This window comes from Chlorocebus sabaeus, chromosome 21 (assembly GCF_047675955.1).
Source record: "Chlorocebus sabaeus isolate Y175 chromosome 21, mChlSab1.0.hap1, whole genome shotgun sequence".
NCBI classification, from domain to species: domain Eukaryota; kingdom Metazoa; phylum Chordata; class Mammalia; order Primates; family Cercopithecidae; genus Chlorocebus; species Chlorocebus sabaeus.
The window spans coordinates 31316511-31337956 of record NC_132924.1 but is presented as its reverse complement, the minus strand read 5'-3'; the positions used below and the strand labels follow the sequence as shown (position 1 = coordinate 31337956).

The 21446-nt window shown below is 39.6% G+C and overlaps 1 protein-coding gene across 1 annotated transcript; it reads right to left on the bottom strand.

Annotated features, from left to right (window-relative positions):
* Window positions 1–13030: 13030 nt before the first annotated feature.
* GGCT (gamma-glutamylcyclotransferase) lies at window positions 13031–21209 on the bottom strand. The gene is made up of 4 exons (XM_007981720.3): window positions 20948–21209; window positions 16946–17091; window positions 15187–15322; window positions 13031–13641 (listed from the first exon to the last, which is right to left on the bottom strand). The coding sequence occupies exons 1-4, from the start codon at window positions 21086–21088 to the stop codon at window positions 13498–13500; spliced, it is 567 nt and encodes a 188-aa protein (XP_007979911.1). The 5' UTR covers window positions 21089–21209; the 3' UTR covers window positions 13031–13497.
* Between the last annotated feature and the right edge of the window lie 237 nt (window positions 21210–21446).

Here is a 21446-nt window from a genome sequence, read left to right as displayed (position 1 = left end):
ACAGGCCCAAGTTCGCCCAGAGGTGACACACTTGGGAATTCGTGGTGTCATCGTGCCAGGCCCGTCCCCCTACAAGTGCCTACCCAGCACCTGCAACCAGAGCCAATGCCTGGACATGATAGGGAAACTTGTTAATAGGTGACACGTGGTCCTGAGGAAATCGAGCTTAGTGTAATCAAATTTGAATAACACTGCATACATTTCAATTTATACTTTTTAAAAAATCTAAGCTTTTCTTCCTATCCTTAAATTTGTTCTTGGCAGTGCACATTTTATGTTCTATGCATATGCTGTAATAAATTGTAAAGGAGTTTTTAACGTGCTGGTAAATGTCCCCAATAAAATAGTTTAAAACGTTTTGAATGGGGAACGTGTCCATAAAGGATATCGATGCTATAGTAAGTTGTCACTTATTCACACTGAAGAAGTACATTCAATCGTGTAGTCACTAATGTTTGTGAGTATTAAAATTCCCATCAGAGGCTGCTTTCTGAGAAAGAGAAAGTATGTTCTTAAATCAAATGTGAAACTGCAAACGTAAAGTTGATAGGATCAATGTGCCAACTTGTAAGGTCAGGCCTCTGAGTCCAAGCCTGCACTTATACATCCAGATGGCCTGAAGCAACTGAAGAATCACAAAGGAAGTGAAAATGGCTGGTTCCTGCCTTAACTGATGACATTACCTTGTGAAATTACTTCTCCTGGCTCAGAAGCTCCCCCACCGGGCACCCTGTGACCCCCGCCCTTGCCTGCCAGAGAACAACCCCCTTTGACAGTAATTTTCCACTACCCACCCAAATCCTATAAAACTGCCCCACCCTGGCAGGGCGTGGTGGCTCACGCCTGTGATCCCAGCACTTTTGGAGGCCAAGGCTGGCAGATCACGAGGTCAGGAGACGGAGACCATCCTGGCTAACACGGTGAAACCCCGTCTCTACTAAAAAATACAAAAAATTAGCCCAGTGAGGTGGCAGGCACCTGTAGTCCCAGCTGCTCTGGAGGCTGAGGCAGGAGAATGGCAGGCACCTGGGAGGCAGAGCTTGCAGTGAACCAAGATCGCGCCACTGCACTCCAGCCTGGGCGACAGAGCAAGACTCATCTCAAAAAAAAAAAAAAAAAAAAAAAAAAAAAAAGGCCTCACCCCTAACTCCCTTTACTTAAAAAACTTTATTGCTCACAAAGCATGTTTGGTGATCTCTTCACATGGACGTGTGTGACAGTAAGAACTGGAATGATGGCTAGGATATGTGAACCCCAAATATCTGAGGCAGTCTCAGTTAACTTAGAAAGTTTATTTTGCCAAGGTTGAGGCTGCTCACCCCTGACACAACATCAGGAGGTCCTGACATGTGCCCCAGGTGGTCAGAGCACAGTTTGGTTTTATACATTTTAGGGACACATGAGACATCAATCAATGTATGTAACATGAACATTGGTTCAGTCTGGAAAGGTGGGACAACTCAAGCAGGGAGGTCTTCCAGGTCACAGGTAGGTGAGAGACAAACGTTGTATCCTTTTGAGTTTCTGATCAGCCTTTCCGAAGGAGCCAATCAGATACGCATTTATCTCAGTGACCAGAGGGATGATTTTGAATAGAATGGGGAGGCAGGTTTGCCCTAAGCAGACCCCAACTTGACTTTTCCCTTTAGCTTGGTGATTTTGGGGCTCCAAGATTTATTTTCCTTCACAGATACTAATTCCTCCAGTCTATCCTTATATGAGCCTATGGTAGAAAAATTAGACATTTACTTTTCCTTTTCCTCTAGGATTCTGAACTCTACCTTCCATGTAGTAACTTCTCATTCTATTTTCCTTATCCTGTTTCTCTGGCTGCATTCTGAGTCACTTCAGTTCTGTCTTTTGACTCAGTAATTATTTCGTAGATGTTTGAATCTGTTTTTTAACCTGTCTATGGCAGGCAGAGTAATCTCCCCCCAATGATGTCCACATCCTACCCCTGGAAGCTGTGAATATGGCAAAGGGGCACTAAGGTTGCAGGTGGAATTAAGATTGCTAATCAGCTGACCTAGATGGAGGGATTATCCTGGGTTATTGAGGTGGGCCCGATGTAATCACAAGGGAACTAAAAAGTGGAAGAATGAGGCAGAAGAGGAAGAACCAGAGAGATGGCAGCCTGAGAAGGACTCGGCCAACATTGCTGGTTTTGAAGATGGATGAATGAGACTGAGCCAAGGAATGCAGGTGGCCTCTAGTGCTGCAAAAGACAAGGAAATGGATTCTCCCACAGACCCTCCAGAAGGAATGCAGTCCTGCCAACACTATGATTTTAGCCCAGTGAGACCCCTTTTGGAATGCTGGCCTCCAGAACCCTAAGATAATAAATTTGTATTATTTAAGACACTAAATTTATGGTATTTTGTTATAGCAGTAGTAGGAAAGTAACACACCATCTATTTAAGTTTTTAATTTTAACAATAATATCTTTATTTTCTAGGTTTTTTAGATTTTTTTTTTTTGGTCTATTTCTAGCTTTCTTGGTCATTTTTAATACTCTCCTTTTCTTTGTTGATTTTATAATTTAAAAACTATTTCATAGTTGTTTTTGCTTTTAAAAAAGTTTATTATTGAGACATAATGTTTGTATTTTTATGGGGTACATGTGATATTTTGTTACAAGCATAGATTGTAATAATCAAGTCAGGGTATTTGGAGTGTCTACCACCTTAAGTATTTATCATTTCTTTCTTTCTTTACTTTTTTTTTTTTTTTTTTTGAGAGAGAGTTTCACTTTTGTCACCCAGGCTGGAGTGCAGTGGCACGATCTTGGCTCACTGCAACCTTTGTCTCACAGGTTCAAGCAATTCTCCTGCCTCAGCCTCCCAAAGTAGCTGGGATTACAGGTGCCCGCTACCATGCTCAGCTATTTTTTTGTATTTTTAGTTGAGACAGGGTTTCACCATGTTGGCCAGGTTGCTCTTGAACTCCTGACCTCAGGTGATCCACCCACCTCTATCGGGGGAACCCACCCCCAGTATTTTAATGTAGGTTCTTCCTATTTTCCCTAAGTGTCAGCCAGCTGAGAAATAAAGAGAAAGAGTACAAAGAGAGGAATTTTACAGCTGGGCCTCTGGAGGTGACATCACATATCAGTAGGACCATGATGCCCAACTGAGCTGCAAAACCAGCAGGTTTTTATTAAGGACTTTAAAAGAGGAGCGAGTGTACGAGCAGGGAGTAGGTCACAAAGATTACATGCGACAATGGGCAAAAAGGAGAACAAAGATCTCATGCTTCTGAGGCCAATAGAGATCACAAGGCAAAGGGCAAAATAAAAAACTCCTGATAAGGGTCTATGTTCAGCTGTGCCTGTATTGTCTTGATAAACATCTTAAATAACAGAAAACAGAGTTCGAGGGCAGAGAACCGATCTGACCTCAAATTCACCGGGGTGGGTTTTTTTTCCCACCCTAATAAGCCTGAGGGTACTGCAAGAGACCGGGGCATATTTCAGTCCTTATCTCAATGATATCTTCCCTACCTGCACATCCGTTTATAGGCTCTCTGCAAGAAGAAAAATATGGCTCTATTCTGCCCGATCCCACAGGCAGTCAGACCTTATGGTTGTCTTGCCTTGTTCCCTGAAAATCGCTATTATTCTGTTGTTTTTCAAGGTGCACTGATTTCATATTGTTCAAACACACATGTTTTATGATCAATTGACATAATAGTGGTCCTGAGGTGACATACATTCTCAGCTTATGAAGATAACAGGATTAAGAGCTTAAAGTAAGACAGGCATAAGAAATTATAAGAGTATTATTTGGGAACTGATAAATGTCCATGAAATCTTCACAATTTATATTCAGAGATTGCAGTAAAGACAGGCATAAAACATTATAAAAGTATTAATTTTGGGAACTGATATGTGTCCATATTAAAACTAAATCTTCACAATTTATGTTCCTCTGCTGCGGCTCCAGCTGGTCCCTCCATTCAGGGTGCCTGACTTCCTGCAACATGCCTCAGCCTCCCAAAGTGCTGGGATTATAGCCTTGAGCTACCACACTCAGCCGAGTATTCATTATTTCTATGTATTGGGAACATTTCAAGTCCTCTCTTCTAGCTCTTATGAAATATAAAATACATTATCAATAACTATAGTCACTCCACTCTGATACATTAGAACTTACTCCTTCTCTCTAACTCTATTTTTGTACACATTAACCTATGTCTCTTTATCACCCCAGCTGTCCTTCCCACATTCCCAGCCTGTGGTAACTCTCATGCTATTCTACCCTCTACCTCCATGAGACTAACTTATTTTTAGCTCCCACATGTAAGTGAGAACATGCAGTATCTGTCTTTCTGTACCTGGCTTATTTCACTTAACATAATGACCTCCAGTTCCATCCATGTTGCTGCAAATGACAGTATCTCATTCTTTTTATGGACAAATAGTATTCCATCATATATATATTTGGTTTGTTTTTAAACTTTTTTGAGATCACTATAAATTCACGTACAGTTGCAAGAAAGAGAAATCCATGTATCCTAACCCAATTTTCCTCAGTGGTAACATCTTGCAAAGTTATAATACAATATAACAACCAGAAGATAGACTTTAATACCGTCAAGATATAGATCATTTCCATCACCACAAAGCTCCTTCATGTTGCTCTTTATACAACCTCATCCTCTGCTTAACTCTTGGCAACCACTGTCTGTTATCCATTTCTACAGTTTTATCATTTCAAGAATCATACATAAATGGAACCATACATTATGTAACATTTTGGAATAGTTGTTTTCCATCAGCATAATTCTTTGAAGATTCATTCAGGCTGTTGCATGTGTCAATAGTTCTTTCCTTTTTATTGTTAAGTAGTATTGCTTGGTATGAATTACCACAGTTTGTTGAAAGACATCTGCATTATCTCCAGATTTGGACTATTATGAATAAGACCACTATAGGCATTCATATACAAGTTGATGTGTGAACATAAGTTTTCATTTCCCTGGGAAATGTTCAGAAGTGCAACTGTTGGGTTGAGAAACTTACAAACTTTTCCCAGAATGACTGTACTATTTTACATTCCACCAGCAATGTATGAGGATCCAACTTCACAGCATACTCACCTGCATTTGGTGCTGTCATAATTTTTGGTTTTAGCCATTCTGATATATGTATAGAGCTACTGATACATTATTGTGGTTTTAATCTGCTAATAATGATGTTGAACATCTTTTCATGCACTTATTTGCTGTGTCTTCTCTTGGGTGAAATGTAACTTCGTGGGTTTTCTTCATTTTTTTTGGTTTTGTTTTTTATTTTTTGAGACTGGGTCTCACTCTGTCACCCAGGTTGGAGTGCAGTGGTATGATCATGGCTTACTGCAGCCTCCACCTCCTAGGTTCAAGTGATCCTCCTGCCTTGGCCTCCTAAAATGCTGGGACTACAGGCGTGAACCACCATGCCTAGCCTCTTTGCCTTCTTTTCTGATTGGATTGTTTACTTTTTTACTGTTGAGTTTTTAGAGTTCTATATTTGGTGTGTGAATGTTTTCTCCCACTCCTAGCTTGTCTTTTTGTTCTCTTAGTGTCTTTCACAGAGCAAAGGTTTTTTTTGTTTGTTTGTTTTTGGTTTTGGTTTGGGTTTTAGTGAAGTCTAATTTGTCCATTTCTCCCTTTATGGATCATGTTTTTGGTGTCAAATCTAAGAACTCTTTGCCAAGCCCTAGATTGCAAAGATTTTTGACTATATTTATTTATTTATTATTTTTTTACTAGGAGTTTTATAGTTTTATGTCAGACATTTAAACCCAAGATCCACTTTGAGGTAATTTTTGTATAAGGCATGAGACGTAGGTCAAGGTTATTTTCTTCTTTTTCCTTCGACTATGGCTGTCTAATTGCTGCTCTGACACTGTTTGTTGAAAAGACTGTCCCTCCTCCATTAAATTCCCTTTGAACCTTTCCAAAAAACCAGGTGAGAATATTTGTGTTGGTCTATTTCTAGATTATCTGTTCTGTTCCATCGATCTATGTGTTTATCTCCATGCTAATAACATAAAATCTTGAAATTGGGTAGAGTGATCCCTCTCAATTTATTCTTCTTTTTCAAAATGGTTTTAGTTCCCTTTACTTTTCATATACATTTTAGAAAAATAATTATTCTGGTATTTTGAGAGTAATTTTGTTAAACCTGCATATCAATCTGGGGGAGAATTGACATCTCTGCTATGTTGAGTCTTCCAATCCATGAACATGACATGCCTTTCCATTTATTTAGATCTTCTTTGAGTTCTTTCATCAGTGTTTTATAATTTTTAGCATACAAGTCCTGCACATGTTTTGTAAGAGTTACACTTAGGTATTTCTTTTTTTTTTATTAAAGCAATTGTATATATTGCTGGTAGGAATGTAAAATGGTTCAGCCAATGTGGGAAACATTTTGGGAGTTCCTCAAACAGTTAAACATATAATTACCATATAGCCCAGCAATCTACTCCTTGGTATGAATCTATAATTGAAAAAAGGTACTCAAACAAACATATGTACATAAATGTTTAGAGCAGCACTATTCACAATGATCAAGGGTGACAATAATCTAAATGTCCATCAATAGATGAATGGATAAGCAATTTATGATATACCCATAAAGCAGAATATTATTCAACCATAAAAAGGAATGAAGTACTGATACATGATACAATGTGGATGGAGCTTGAAGATACTATGCTAAGTGAGAGACACCATACACAAGGTCACATATTGTATGGTTCCATTTATGTTAAATACCCAGGATACCTAAATCCATAGAGACAAAAAACAGATTAGTAGTTTCCAGGGTCTGGGGAAAGGAGAAATGGGCAGTAACTGCTTAATGGGTATGTGGTTTCCTTTAGGGGTGATGAAAATATTTTTGGAGTAGGTAGAGGTCGTGGTTGCACAATACTGTGAATTTATTAAATGATACTGTATTGTTTACTTTAAAATTAATTTTGTTATGTGACGTGAATTTCATCTTATAAGTAAATATACAATCAAAATGCAATTGTAAATGGTAATGCATTTTAAAATTTGGTGTCCATGTATTCATTTCTAATATATAGGAATACAATTGATTTTTTGTGTTTATATTGTATCCCATGATGCTGCTGAACTTACTGGTTCTAAGGGGATATGTTTTGTAGATTCTTTGGGATTTTCTACATAGATAATAATGTCATCTGAAAATAGGGATGGTTTCATGTATTCCTTTCTGATTTGTTTGCTTTTTATTTCCCTTTCTTACCTTATTGCACTGGCTAGAACTTCCAGCACTATGTTGAATAAAATGGGTAACAGCAGGCTGGGTGCAGTGTCTCAAGCCTGTAATCCCACTCCTTTGGGAGGCTGAGGCAGGAGGACTGCTTGAGACCAGAAGATTGAGACCAATGTAGGCAACATAGTGAGACCCCTCTCTACAAAAATTTTTTTAAATTAGCCAGGTGTGGTGGTGTGCACCTGTAGTCCCAGCTACTCAGGAGGCTGATGCAAAAGGATTGCTTAAGTCCAGGAGTTTATGGCTACAGTGAGCTATGATTGTGCTACTGCACTCCAGACTGGGCAACAGAGTGTCTCAAAAAAAAAAAAAAAAAAAAAAAAAAAAAGACTGGTGAGAGTAAACATTCTCATCTTGTTCTCAATTTTAGGTAGAAAGCATTCAGTCTTTTATTATTATGTATTAATATAATGTTAGCTCTAGGTAATTTATAGATGATGTTAATAAAGTTAATGAAATTCCCCTTTATTCCTATTTTTCTGAGAATTTTTATCATGCATGGGTGTTGAATTATGCCAAATGCTTTTCCTGCACTAATTGATATGATCATATAACTTTATTCTTTAGCCTGTTAAAAGAAAGTGGCTTATTTTGATTGATTTTCAAGTATTGAACCAGCATTGTATCTCTGGAATAAACCCCACCTGGTTATAATGTATAATTGTTTTTGTTCACTCCTGAATTCTATTTTCTTATATATTGATAAGGATTTTTGCATCTATAGAGATATTGATCCATTGGCTTATTTTTGTTTAATTGTGTTTGTATTATCTCTGATTTTGGTATCAAGATAATGCAAGTTTCATTAAATGAATTGGTAGGGGTTACCATATATCCTTCCCTGTCGCTGGTGATTTTCTTTGCTCTAAAATTTACTTTATCTGATGTTAGTATAGCCACTTGTTTTTTCCTTTGGTTAATGTTTGCATTGTATATTTTTTCCATCATTTTTACTTCCAAATTGCTTATATTGTTCTAGTTGAAGTAAGTTTCCTGTGGACAGCATAAATTTGGGTCATGATTTTTAGTCCACTCTGCCAATGTCTGTCTTTTACCTTGTGTATTTAAACCATTTACATTTAATGTAATTATTAATATGTTAGGGTTTAAGCCCACCATTTCATGTTATATGTTGTTTGTTCTGTTTTTAATTTCTCTCTTTTCTTATCCCTGCCTTCCTGTGGGTTACTTGAACATTGTTTTGGAATTCCATTTTGATTTATTTGTTGTGTTTTTGAGTATATCTATTTGTATACTTTTTTAGTGTTTGTTCTAGGTAGTATATATACATAATTTTTCAGTCTACTGGTATCATCGTTTTACCAGTTCAAATAAAATGCAGAAAACTTATTTCCCTGAGCCCTCCCCTTTTATAATCATTTAAAATATTACCTCTACATATATTTAGAACCATTAGTGTTATAATTTCTCCTTCAGCAATCAAACATATTTAAAGAAACTCAAGAGAAGTAAAGTCTATTGTATTTACCCATATTTTTGCTCACAATGATCATTTTTTCCTTTCTGATGTTCCAGTGTTCCTGCATTTATTATTTTCTCTCTGTTTAGAGAACAGCCTCCAGCCATTCTTTTAGGGAAAGTTTCTGGCAACAAATTTTATTAGTTTTCCCTTTTCTGAGAATGTCTTGATTTCTCCTTCATTCTCAAAGGCTATTTTTACTGGATTCTTAGTTGATGGTTCTTTTCTTTCAGCACTTGAAAAATGTGCCACTTCCTTTGGGCTACCACAGTTTGTGACGAGTAATCTGGTGTCATTCGAATAGTTTTTTTTCCTAAAGGTAAGGTGTCATTTCTTGCTGTTCTTAAGAATTTTTCTGTCTTTAGTTTTCAGAAGTTTAACTATGATATGACTTGGTGTGAATTTCTTTATGTTAGGGGTTCACTCCATTTCTTGAATCTGTAGGTTTATGTCTTTTGCCAAACTTGAGAGACATTTTAGTCCTTATTTATTTGGGTACTTTCTCAGCCTGCCCTTTCTCTTCTGGTGAGGCTCCCATAACACAAGCATTAGATCTTCTACTGTAGTACCACAGGTCCCTGAGGCTGTCATAGTTTTATTTTTCCTCAAGTATATTTTATGTCTATTGTTCAAATTGGATAATTTCTGTTGCTCTATCTTCCCAGTTCCCTGATTCTTCCCTCTGCCCCCTCCATTCTGTTGTTGAGCCCATCTGTTGAGTCTATAGTTTCAGTTATTATATTTTTTCAGTTCTAAAATTTCCATTTGGTTCTTCTTTATGTCTTCTATTTCTTTGCCAAGACTTTCTATATTTTCATTTGTTTCAAACATGTTCCTCATTGCTCACTGAAATATTTTTATGATGGCTGCTTTAAAATCTTTGTCAGATAGTTCTAATGTTGTCTCAGTTTTGGCATCTACTGATTGTCTTTTTTCATTTAATTTGAGACCTTTCTGGTTGTTGAAATGAGTGATTTTTCAGTCGAAACCTGGGCATTTTGGAGATTGTTATGAGATTCTACATCTTATTTAAATTTACTATTTTAGCTGGCTTACTCTGAAACCACTTCAGCGGGAGAAAGTGAGGGGGCACTGCTTCAATTCTGCCAGGTGCGGGTAGAAGTTCAGGTTTCCCACTCAGTTTCTGTTGTCACCAAAGTGGGCGGGGTGGGTGGAATGCACCTTGTTACTTAGGAGTAACAGTAGCGGTGGGAGGGGTAGAACTTTCAATTGCCCACTAGTTCTCTAATGATACCTTCTTGGCTGGGAGTGGGAATGCTTTGTTACTGCTTCCCATGTGACCTCCACCAACACCACAAAAAAAGTGGCTTAGTTACCACTGAGAGGTAGTGAATATCCTGACTCTTTACTTGAACTTTGATCCCAACCCAGCAGGAAGGGCCAGGGGCACTATTACTGCCAGATAGTGGTATAAGCCCAGGCTCCCCACATGGTTTCCACCAACATCTTGAGGGAGGGAGTCTTGTTATGGCCAGAAGTCTCCCTACTTAGCTTTTTCTGACCCTACCTGGTGGTGGTGAGGTTAGGGTTCTTCATTATAGCCTGGCAAGTGTGGAAGTCTAGGCTCTCCTCATGACCTTTGCTGGCATGAGTGGAGACTGGCATCCACAATTTTTTCTGTGGTATAACTGGAATAGACTGATTATTCTCTAAAATCTTTGTCATACTAGGTTGTCCTTTTCCTGGTTCTTTGACGAGAGCAGGCTTTTCTTTTGGGGTGTGTGTGTGTCTGTGCTCATTGGTGCTTTCAAGTTGCTGATTTCTTAAGTTGCAAGTACGAGATATATGAAGCAAAAGAAAACTGAGAATTCAGCATCATGTTGTGCCTTGGGTCCTGAGATCCCTGAATAGTCTGTCCTCTCTCCACCTTTCAGAATCTTCTTCTGTTTGTTTTATATATAATGTTCAAGGATTTTAGTTGCTCTTAACTAGAGGAATAGGGAAAATCATACCTATTCCATCTTCACAGAAGCCAGTCTCCATACATACTTACTTCATATTGTTTTAAATAGTTTCAATATCTTTTTTTTTTTTCCCTGAGACGGAGGCTTGCTCTGTTGCCCAGGCTGGAGTGCTGTGGCACGGACTCGGCTCACTGAAAGCTCCACCTCCTGGGTTCACACCATTCTCCTGCCTCAGCCTCCCTAGTAGCTGGGACTACAGGCGCCCACCACCACACCCGGCTAATGTTTTTTTTTTTTTTTTTTTTTGATTTTTTTAGTAGAGATGGGGTTTCACCGTGTTAGCCAGGATGGTCTCAATCTCCTGACCTCATGATCCGCCCGCCTCGGCCTCCCAAAGTGCTGGGGTTACAGGCGTGTGCCACCGTGCCCAGCCAATCATTTCAGTATCTTAAAACCTTGGGGATCTAAATGTGTTTTTTCTTAACAAATCAGTTTTTTTCTGCTCTCATTCATGATGTATCGTTTTCCTGATTATCTTTTACATTTTTAAGGGCAGTCCTGAGAACTTAAATTTAAGCTTTCTCCAGAGAGGATTTGCTTCTGTTTCTGCCGGGAGCCGCTGGGGGCTACCAACTGAGGACGATTTTAGTTCTCTTTAAGGGTCCTGGCTTCATACAGAGTCTTCAGGTTCAGTTTTCCTGTCCTGCAGCAAGGGTGCTCCAGGGTTAGTAGTTCAAATCCGGAGCTATTATTGGCATTTGTGCCCAAGAACATCAGGATCATTTGTTTACCAGTACTTTGTCCTTTCAGCTCACAGTTCATCTTTCTTCTTTTTGTGGAGGAGGAATTGGTACACCCTGAAGATTTTCCTTATTTCCTTGCAAGTCCAGACGTGGTTTTCAAAAACTATTTGTTATAGTGTATACAGAATCTGTGAGTATTGTGTTTAGAGGGCTAAAATCACTGGTAGAAAGGGAAACCTCCTACATATAACATTTGCATTTTAAATATTACCTTGAAAACAATTTTAAAAAACAGTATTTCTCATGATTATTAGACTTTTCTTTCTTCATCTTTTTTTTTAGACAGGGTCTTGCTCTGTTGCCCAAGCTGGAATCCAGTGGCACAATCATAGCTCGCTGCAGCCTCGAACTCCTAGGCTCAAGTGATCCTCCCAACTTAGCCTCCTGAGTAGCTGGGACTACAAGTATGTGCCACCATACCTAATTTTTTAACTTTTTTGTAGAGACGAGTTTTTGCTGTGTTGCCCAGGCTGGTCTTGAGCTCCTATCCTCAAGTGATCCTCCCACGTCTGCCTCCCAGAGTGCTGGATTATAGGTGTAAGCCACCGTGCCCAGCCCCAGATTTTTCTTAAAAGGCAGACATGAAGGTTTTTATTGTTAGCATTTTGAATTCTTTAACCAAAGTTGTCATTTATGTGAGAGATTATTAAAATAATATTCAATTCTTAGTATCTACAGCAAAACTGAGCCTTGTTCACTATACTACTATAAGCCTTGTAAGTGGGTTCTTCTTGCTCACTGACAAACTTGGTTTTCTTGGGAGGAATTAAGAACAAGGAGAAAACTAGAATATGGGAGAGGATATATGGGAAATAGTGAACTGTGATAGCTGTGAAATATGGTCTAACCTATAGTCTATGACAGCCTCACTACAGAATTGCAGCTGTAGCCTGAAAATTCCTTTTACATTTTTCATAAGAGAACACATTTTTATTTTATACTCCTGCAACTAGTTCAGCCTCATTCCAGCTCAGAAGGCACAGCTCACTGCATTCCACAGAGACACAGAGAATTTTTGATAACTAATATGCATGACTCTTCTTTTCTTCACTTATTCAGTACATAAATTTAAGGTCACTATTTCTTGAAAAGCCAAGAATCCAAGTGCCTCTGCCACCCCACATTTTTTTCTTCATAGTACTGACTTTCCTACTTTAAAATCATTTTCCAAAGATGGCCCTGGACAAATTTAATTCTTCAATAAAATAAGAATTGCTAATACTTACTATATGCCACTTTCTATCCTAAGATTTCATATATATATATATATATATATATATATATATATATATATATATACTCATTTAATCCTCAAAATAATCCTAAGATGTAGACGTTTTGGTTATCCTCACTTTATATGTGAAGAAACTGAGACACAGAGAATAAACGGTGGCACAGACAATTGATCCTTGGCTATTTGGCTCCAGAGTCTGTACAATACTACTCTACTACAGATGCTGCATGGCCAAGACCAGACCCAGCATGTGTGATGATTTAACAACATAATGAAATGAAGTACTTTAGTAGAGACAACAGGTTAAACCACAAATACATTTATTCCTCTAAAAACAGTATACCATCTTTCCAATTTTCAAAATGTTATTATCAGTTCTCTGCAGATTACTCTCATTAAGCTGATTTTTTAAAATCTCAGAGCAGAGCAATTCGCCAGCACCATCATCAAGCGAGCTACAAATCTATCTTTTACCAGAGCAAGGAGACACTTAATATCAATTCAAGAGAATAGCTTTCAGTGTTTACAGAAGGGGTACTCACATTCACTTGTCACACATTTCAGGCCCTCATACGCCCCTTTTAAATTGTCTAACTCCTATCCCAGTTTCTTTTTATAGTCTGAAAACAAGGAATCACCCAAGTAAGATACTCCTTCAGCGCACTGCCGCAAATGGATCAAACATGGAGATCCCCCAGATCCCTGTTCTCAAGTGTTAAAAATATTTTATATTAGCACATAGAGTACCCTTAGATATATTCTGTTATGTTCTAAAGAGTTTGTGTTTCCCCCTTTTTGATGATGTCCTCTATTTCTTCTGCGACCTTTCCTGTATAGTCATTTGGTTCTATTGCTTTTAACTTCTCTTGATACTCCAGCGGCAAACCATTTTCTTTTGCACCCATGCAAATAATCTGGAAATGGTTAAAACAAACAAACAAACAAACAAACAAAAAAACCCTTTAGTTAGGAATATAATCTAATGTACCATACCACAGCTTTATTTGCCTTCTCAAGGTATGAAATACTAGCTTTCAGATAACTCTAGGATAAACAGTTACATAACAAATAGAATACCATCATTCCTCTCACGCTGAGCATGAATGCCTATGGAGTTTTCAAAGCCAAATGAAGCGTCCTCATGGAATATCAACTTTCTCAATATGTGATTTTAAATATTTTAATATTAAGACAAAAATATTTATATAGAATTTGTATGGCCTTTTAAGAAAAAAAAAATACCATTCTTCAAAAAACATTTAAAGTTTACAGAGAGCAGTTTTGGTTATAATGCCAGAGTTTACCCTTGCTCTGAATTAGACATGGGGGAATAAATGGCAACTGTGTTCAGTGATACTTTCAAGATCTATACCAGGTTAATTTCTCTAGGTTCCATACTAGAAAATTCCAGACGAGGCCTAGGAACCAGATTGCCTATTACAGGTGCCATGACCTGATTGGCCTGCCAACAGACAGCTAAGCTTGGGTTCTGAACAGGAATGTTGGGGTCTCTATCCCACATTCTTGTCTTGTGCTTGCAGGGGTGATTTCCCTGATTCTGAAAGGCAGTGTGATGTTTCTTTCTCCATCTAGGGATGACAAACATTTCAGCAGTAGAAAGTATGGTTTTTCCCCTATAAAAATGAATCTTGGTATTCATAAAATACTGTGTTATGGGGAGAAAAACATTACAAAAGCATATATATACACACACACACACACACACACATACACACACATATATAGAGAGAGAGCGAGCACGAGAGAGATACTAAATCTGTTACAATACACTCATAAATATTCTTTTCTACTTCAATACATGCCTACCTCATAAAAATGAAGCAAAAATTTATTGCCAGGCAAAAGAAAGAAATAGAGAGAGAGAAAGAAAGGAAGAAAATAAATGTCTAGAATTCTGACTCACATACATTTCTAAAAATTTTTTTTTAATAAATAGTTTTAAAAACATAATTCAATCATTACACATAATATTTTTGAATCTGTACATTAGGTAAATAACTATCATTTTTATATTTAAAGACATTTTTATTAAAATAAATATTTATGCAGAATTTAAAACATACAAAGCCTTTTATTTCTTTTTTAAAAATTTTTTTGAGAGCATCTCACTATCACCTGATCTCAGCTCACTGCAACCTCCACCTCCGTGGTTCAAGCTATTCTTATGCCTCAGCCTCCCAAGTAGCTGGGATTACAGGTGCCCGCCACCACAGCCTGCTAGTTTTTGTATTTTTAGTAGAGACGAGGTTTCACCACGTTGGCTAGGCTGGTCTCAAACTCCTGACCTCAGGTGATCTGCCCGCCCCAGCCTCCCAAAGTGGTGGCATTACAGGTGTGAGCCACCACGTCAGGCCTAAAGTCTTTTAAAAACAATATATTCTTTAGTTTCTCTCAGTGAAATTTAAAAAGTAATCACCATCAGTCTGTAAATAGCTTACCTTTTTATACTGTGGGGATGGCGGAGCACTTTCGTAATTTGTCATCAGATAACTTCGACAGGTTATTTCTCTTCCTTCTTGAGTTGCAACTTTAACTTCTATTACAACATACATTCCACTTTTAACCCCTTCTTGCCTGAAACCAAAACAGCCAAATTTTAACCATATTTGACCTAGCCAATTTAGCTCACCGGGTAAGGTCTTTTTATAATAGTCAAGACGGGGTATGGGATTAAACATTTAACTACATATGAACATACTTGCTCCCTATGTATTTGGGATAAAAAAAAAATATGAATTTACCACATTAAAAGTAAGCCTTGCATTTAGGCTGGGTGCGGTGGCTCACACCTGTAATCCCAGCACTTTGGGAGCCAGAGGCAGGTGGATCACTTGAGGTCAGGAGTTCAAGACCAGCCTGGCCAACATGGTGAAATGCCATATCCACTAAAATATGAAAATTAGCCAGGTGCGGTGGTGGACACCTGTAATCCCAGCTACTCAATAGGCTGAGGCTGGAGAATCACTTGAACCCGGGAGGTGGAGGTTGCAGTGAGCTGAGATTACACTGGGGCAATCCAGGCTGGGAGACAGCAAGACTCCATCTCAAAAAGAAAAAAAAAAAAAAAAAGAGCAGGTGCAGTGGCTCACACCTGTAATCCCAGCACTTTGGGAGGCCAAAGCAGGCGATCACCTGAGGTCAGGAGTTCGAGGCCAGTCTGACCAACATGGAGAAACCCCGTCTCTACTAAAAAACACACAAACACACACAAAATTAGCCCGGCACAGTGGCACATGCCTGTAATCCCTGCTACTCGGGAGGCTGAGGTGGGAGAATCGCTTGAACCTGGGAGGCGGAGGTTGGGGTGAGCACGAGATCGTGCCATTGCACTCCAGCCTGGGCAACAAGAGCGAAGCTCCATCTCAAAAAAAAAAAAAAAAAAAAAAGTAAGCTTAGCTTAGCATTTCAATTAGAAGGCCTGAGACATAATATTACTTGTTATAGTCCTAACATAACTCTCCATATTTATCTTGTCCTAAAAGAGGCTTCAATGCAGTTTGTTTGTTTGTTTTTCATCTTTATACCCCTGAAACATTGTTCTTTGGGCTACAAAAAATGGATGGTGTTCTGACAGCAAGAGAATATCCACCTAGAAAAAAGGTAGAGAGGATGGCTCATTCTCCTTCACAAGTGAGGTAAAGTATCCAGCATGTCAGATAACCCTCTCTTCTCAAGGCCTCTTCTGCATCTTTTCTTTATATGAAATGCTCTGCCACACAACTCTGACAGCTCTAGTTATAAAAAGTATCAAAGCATTTCTAACATGTTGTCAAATGCTTTTACAAAGTATTACTTATTTACTGATTCACCTGCCATCTTAAAAAATTGTTCTTTAAAAACTGAATTCAAGTAACTTTCAAAATCAACAAAAATATGTAACAATTACAGAAATCTTCATGCCTTTTCACAGTATGAAACTACAAAGAAAAATTATAAAAGACAATAGAATGAAAAATAAGGGCTTCTATCTTTTACGTAAGAGATTACAAACATCCCCCTAAATCTTTATCAGAAAGTGTAGCCCTTCTAGACTTTTTAGCAAACTCACATTATCATGCCTTTTACGTTGACTCTAAAAGTATAATGAATATGTCTGTAGTATGTGGTTTTGAAAAACTAACACACAGATACACATCCTCACATATAATCTGCTTTCTGAATTAGTTATTGTTTAACTTATAATTAGAAGCCACCTACTCATCCAGAGAATTTAAATTGCTTTTGTTCATTTTCCATACTACTCCCCACACTTCATCGCCAGGACTTTGAAAAATGGTGGCTATCCCTCCATGCCAAGTTTGACTTGTTTTGCCTTGGGAATTGCCAAAGTCAAGCTTAAAATCCTACAAAGGAAATCAAAGTGATATGATCAATATCCACTTGAACCCAAATTTCCCTCCTCAAAATAAAAAGGATTTACCTTGAACTCCATGCAATTAAAACATTCAATAAACAGAGTTCCTTCTATGTCTAAGAAGCTGTGGAAAATATAAAGTTAAACAGACAAGGACCCAGATCCCAAGGACTATTTTTTTTGTATTTTTCTTTAAAAATGAAACATATACTGAATATGTACAGACATCTTAACAAAAACAAAAAGTTTAAGGAAAAAAAAATATCCCATAACCCCAATGCCTTAACACAACTGTTTTCATTTTTGCAAATTACTTCCCAGTCTTCTTACATACACATAAATTTTTACTTAGAGACAAGCTGGGTGATGGCTACATGTGGGTTATAATATTCTCTCTTCTTTTATGTCTGTAGAGTATCCTACCAACATATATCACCAAATTTGCCCTGAGAGACCTGGCATTTGAGGATGAATGATTTGTGTACTTATGAACACTAATACTCATGAATTATACTAATTTATCTACAGTAATCATAAGAGCAGCTAACACTAACTGCGAATGGGAAGGACATTTAAGCAGGGGATGAGCATGCCCAAAGGTGTGGATAAAAGAGTGTGTTTTGGGGGCCAGGTGCAGTTGCTTATGTCTGTAATCCCAACATTTTGGGAGGCCGTGGTGGGTGGATCCTTTTGTACTCAGTGCTATTGGCATTATACGGACCATTCCCTTTTATTTTGCTAACAACTTTCTTATACCCATTTTATAGCAATAAACACTGTGGGTTAGAAAGATCAAGCAACCTGCCTAAGGTCTTGGAACTAGTAAGTAATGAAACTAGGTTTCTAGTTTAACTTCTTTCCTCACAGAGGTGGGCAAGTAGGGGATAGAGTCCTGGGGAAGATTAAAAATCCTTACGTGAAAAAACAAAATAAAAAATAAAAACAAAACAAATAAAAAACAGAATCCTTATATGGCTTATTTGGCCTAGGAAGATTTCTTTCCATCTTTCCAGAGCTTAGTTTCCTTATAGACAAATTTAAAAGGTTAAACTAAGTGATACTTCTAGGATCCTTTTCAGGTTTATATTTTACCCCTGTCACTTGTATTTTCTCGAAAAACGTGTCAGACATCTCAGGCATAGGGTTGGCTGGAGTGACCAGTACCTTTATTCAGCATAAGAGATGTTCTTCTAGGACCACGTGTCTCTGGCAGGACACCAGGAGATCTGATAAAAGTTACAATTCACACTAACTGGTTGTGTATTGCTAAATGCAATAAACAATTTTCATTCCTCATCTTGTTCCACTTCTCAGTAGAACATAGGTAACCATCTTCGCCTGATCTGCCTCTTTCCTGATTTTCAGGCTATTCCTTGATCTCAATTCCCTTTGCCAACTCCTCCTCCATTACCTGATTTTTAAATGTTGTAGTTGCTCAAGGCTTAGTCTAGGCCACGGGTGTCCAACCCTTTGAATGCAAGAATTTTTTTGCTTACCTGTGGTGGCGGACATCACGAAAATTAGGCATGGGCTTTTGTGTTTGTTTGTTTAAGCTCATCAGCTATTGTTAGTTTTAGTGTATTTTACTTGTGGCCCAAGACAATTTTTCTTCTTCCAATGTGGCCCAGGGAAGCCAAAAGGTTAGACACCCATGATCTAGGCCATTTTCTCTATTCATTTGGCAATTTGCCCAAGACATTCTCATCCCCTACAATGACTTCAAATATTCTGATCATCTTTAAACCCAGACTAGATCTCTCATCTGAGCTTCAGAAGAAGTGCTTAGAACAGGGCCTAGCACACAGTAAGCACTCAATAAATGTTCGCTAATATTATTCTGTTCACTTGACTGTTTAGCAAGCATTTCAAATTCAAAACGTTCAAACTGAACTTAAAATTTTCTCCTCCCCAACTGGATTTTCTTCTTCTCTCTGCAAACATCACCTACACCTATCTGCTGCCAAAAACCTGAGTCATCTTTGATATTCTCTTCACACTCAATCACTATGCTTTAACAATGTTATCTCCAAATTAGTTCTCAAATCCATCGACCCTGCCCTGCTACCACCCTAGTTCAAGATGCCATTCATTATCTTTGGCAAAAATTGCTGTAAAAACTTCCTGAACTCTCCATATCCACTCTTCCCTCCTTCAAATCTATTTTCCATGTGACCAGAATGAGCTTTGGGAGATAGAAATCTGATCTTTCATGTGCTTTAGTTCTGCAGTGTGTCTTATTTGGCTTCTGAGGTCTTGGAAGATGTGGCCCTTCCACATCTCCCCAGTCTTCTTGCCACATTCCCCTTACTAACCTCCAGCCACACTGACCGAAAGATCCAGCCTCCTCTTTCTTCAGGCCCTTTGCAGAAGATGCTGTCCCCTGTTTTGTGTGCTTCCACCTCTGCAATCATTCAGGTCTCAGCTTAAAAGTCACATTTTCAGGCAGGGCTTTCCTGAGCATCCTGGTTAGGTCAGGTACCCTGGTCATACACCCCATTTCACTTTGCATGCCCCCTTTTAAAGATGGACCATATACCTGTAACCGAACAATCCCTTGTTTGATATCTCTTCCCCCTGCCCTGACTATAAGCATTTGGACTCCCTTCCTACAGTTGGGAAATTCCCTACTTTACGAGTTTGGGAATAGGGAGTACCAGAGCCTGACTCCCATTTTTGAGGCTTCAAAGGCCAGAAGTTGGTTCTCTCAGTTTTGCTTAAAGTCATAGCATGGGTTTGTGGCCAAAACTTAGCCAATCAAGACATTCTGGGGCTTTCAATTAGAAGCTAGTGCCCAAGACAGCAGGGACTCCAGAGTGGCCGACACATTCGGGTTTCAGGAACTGCAGGGATGTACAGAGGCAGGCAGCGTCCCGGGCAGGTGGTGGTGGTGGTAGACAATACAGCATCCATGCTTACCAAGTTCAGCAGTGGCGCAGAAGAGGCTCCCTGGGCTGGTTCTGTTGTGTGATGCCCCCTGTATTACAGTTGCTGCGCCTCCCTTTATGCCTGTCTGTTTTGTCAGCTTTGTACTCCTGCCTTCCTGGTCATTCTGTGAGCTCTCCAATAGCCTTTCAATACATTCTTTTTTTTTTTTTTTTTTTTTTTTTTTTGCTTAAATCAGCCAGTTTCTGTTGCTTGCAACTAAGAACTCTGACGAGGTTAGCAGAGATCATGTTTGTCTCGTTCGATGCTATCAAAAAGTTTTGTACGTACTCTATGGCACCTCTCTCCCACAGGCTGAGAGTTCCTCAAAACAGTCACTTTACTCAATCATGTTTATACCCCTAGTGTTAAGTGCTGGAAGAATATGTGCTAAGTGAATGAATGGACTGGGCTGAAGAGCAATGATTTACCAACACTGGTTATAGTTCATCCAGGCCCTTGACCTAACTGAGCACAGCACTATTACGAATAAGACATGGTCCTAGCTTTCAGGACCTCTCAGAGGAGGAGTGAAAGGCAGGTAAACGGATTTTCACAATGCGAGGTGAGAAGTGCTGTAACAAAGGTATGTACAGAGCAGAAAGCAACCAATTCCCAGACCCGGGTCAAAGAAGGCTCCTCAGAAGTACCCACTGAATGCACTGTTAAGTTAGTGGACGAGAGGCCAAATCGGTGCAGACCGAGCAGCCGGTGCACAGGCCAGGAGGGGGAAAGCTCCGGGCAGCCTGAGAGGGCACCGTGGCCGGGGCAGCGCCGGGCAGTGGGCCCAGCGGAGGAGGTGGACCCGCCCAGGAGGCTGAAGCCTCGTCCTACTACCCTCATCAGGAAGAACTGCATGCCTGACCCGATCGGCCACGTGTGCCCCCGGCCCCGGAGTGGGTAGCGCGGGCGGGGGCACTCACCTGCAGGCGGGCCACACAGAAGAACGCCGCCGAGGGGTTTCGGAGGTGGATCCTCTCGGTCAGCAGGTTGCTGCCGTAGGCAAAGTACAGGAAACTCTCCTCATCCGGACCCGGGACCTCCTTGCAGCCCGAGTTCGCCATGTCCCACTACACGTCTGCACGGGAGCCTGGAGCAGAGCTGTAAGGAGCGGCCAGAGAGCGCAGCACTGCGGCCCACTACTCCCGCGCAGTGACAGCCGCGCCGCAGCCTCAGGGTTAGGGGACTGGCGGGAAGCGTGGGCCGGTCAGGAGGGAGCGCTCTCCTGATTGGCTGCCAGTCCCCACCTACCTGAGTCGCCCCCTTTGATTGGCCATCCCCACGGCCTTCTCTCCGCCTTCCGCTGAGACTCAGAAATACTCTGTCCCGAAGCGACCCGGCGCTGGCTCCTCATTAGACAGGATCCAGTGATGTCCCGCCCCTCCTTGCTCAAGGCTTCCTCTGATTCTCTGATTGGGGGGT

What these genes read in the sequence shown, in the direction of transcription:
- GGCT (XM_007981720.3), bottom strand. Translation starts at nt 21,088, where the DNA reads ATGGCGAACTCGGGCTGCAAGGAGGTCCCGGGTCCGGATGAGGAGAGT. An exon ending in TCTGTGTGGCCCGCCTGCAG is followed by an intron (nt 17,092 to 20,947) that starts GTGAGTGCCCCC and finishes TTTCCTTTGTAG; the next exon opens with GATTTTAAGCTTGACTTTGG. An exon ending in AATTTAAATTCTCTGGATGA is followed by an intron (nt 15,323 to 16,945) that starts GTAGGTGGCTTC and finishes TTTTGGTTTCAG; the next exon opens with GCAAGAAGGGGTTAAAAGTG.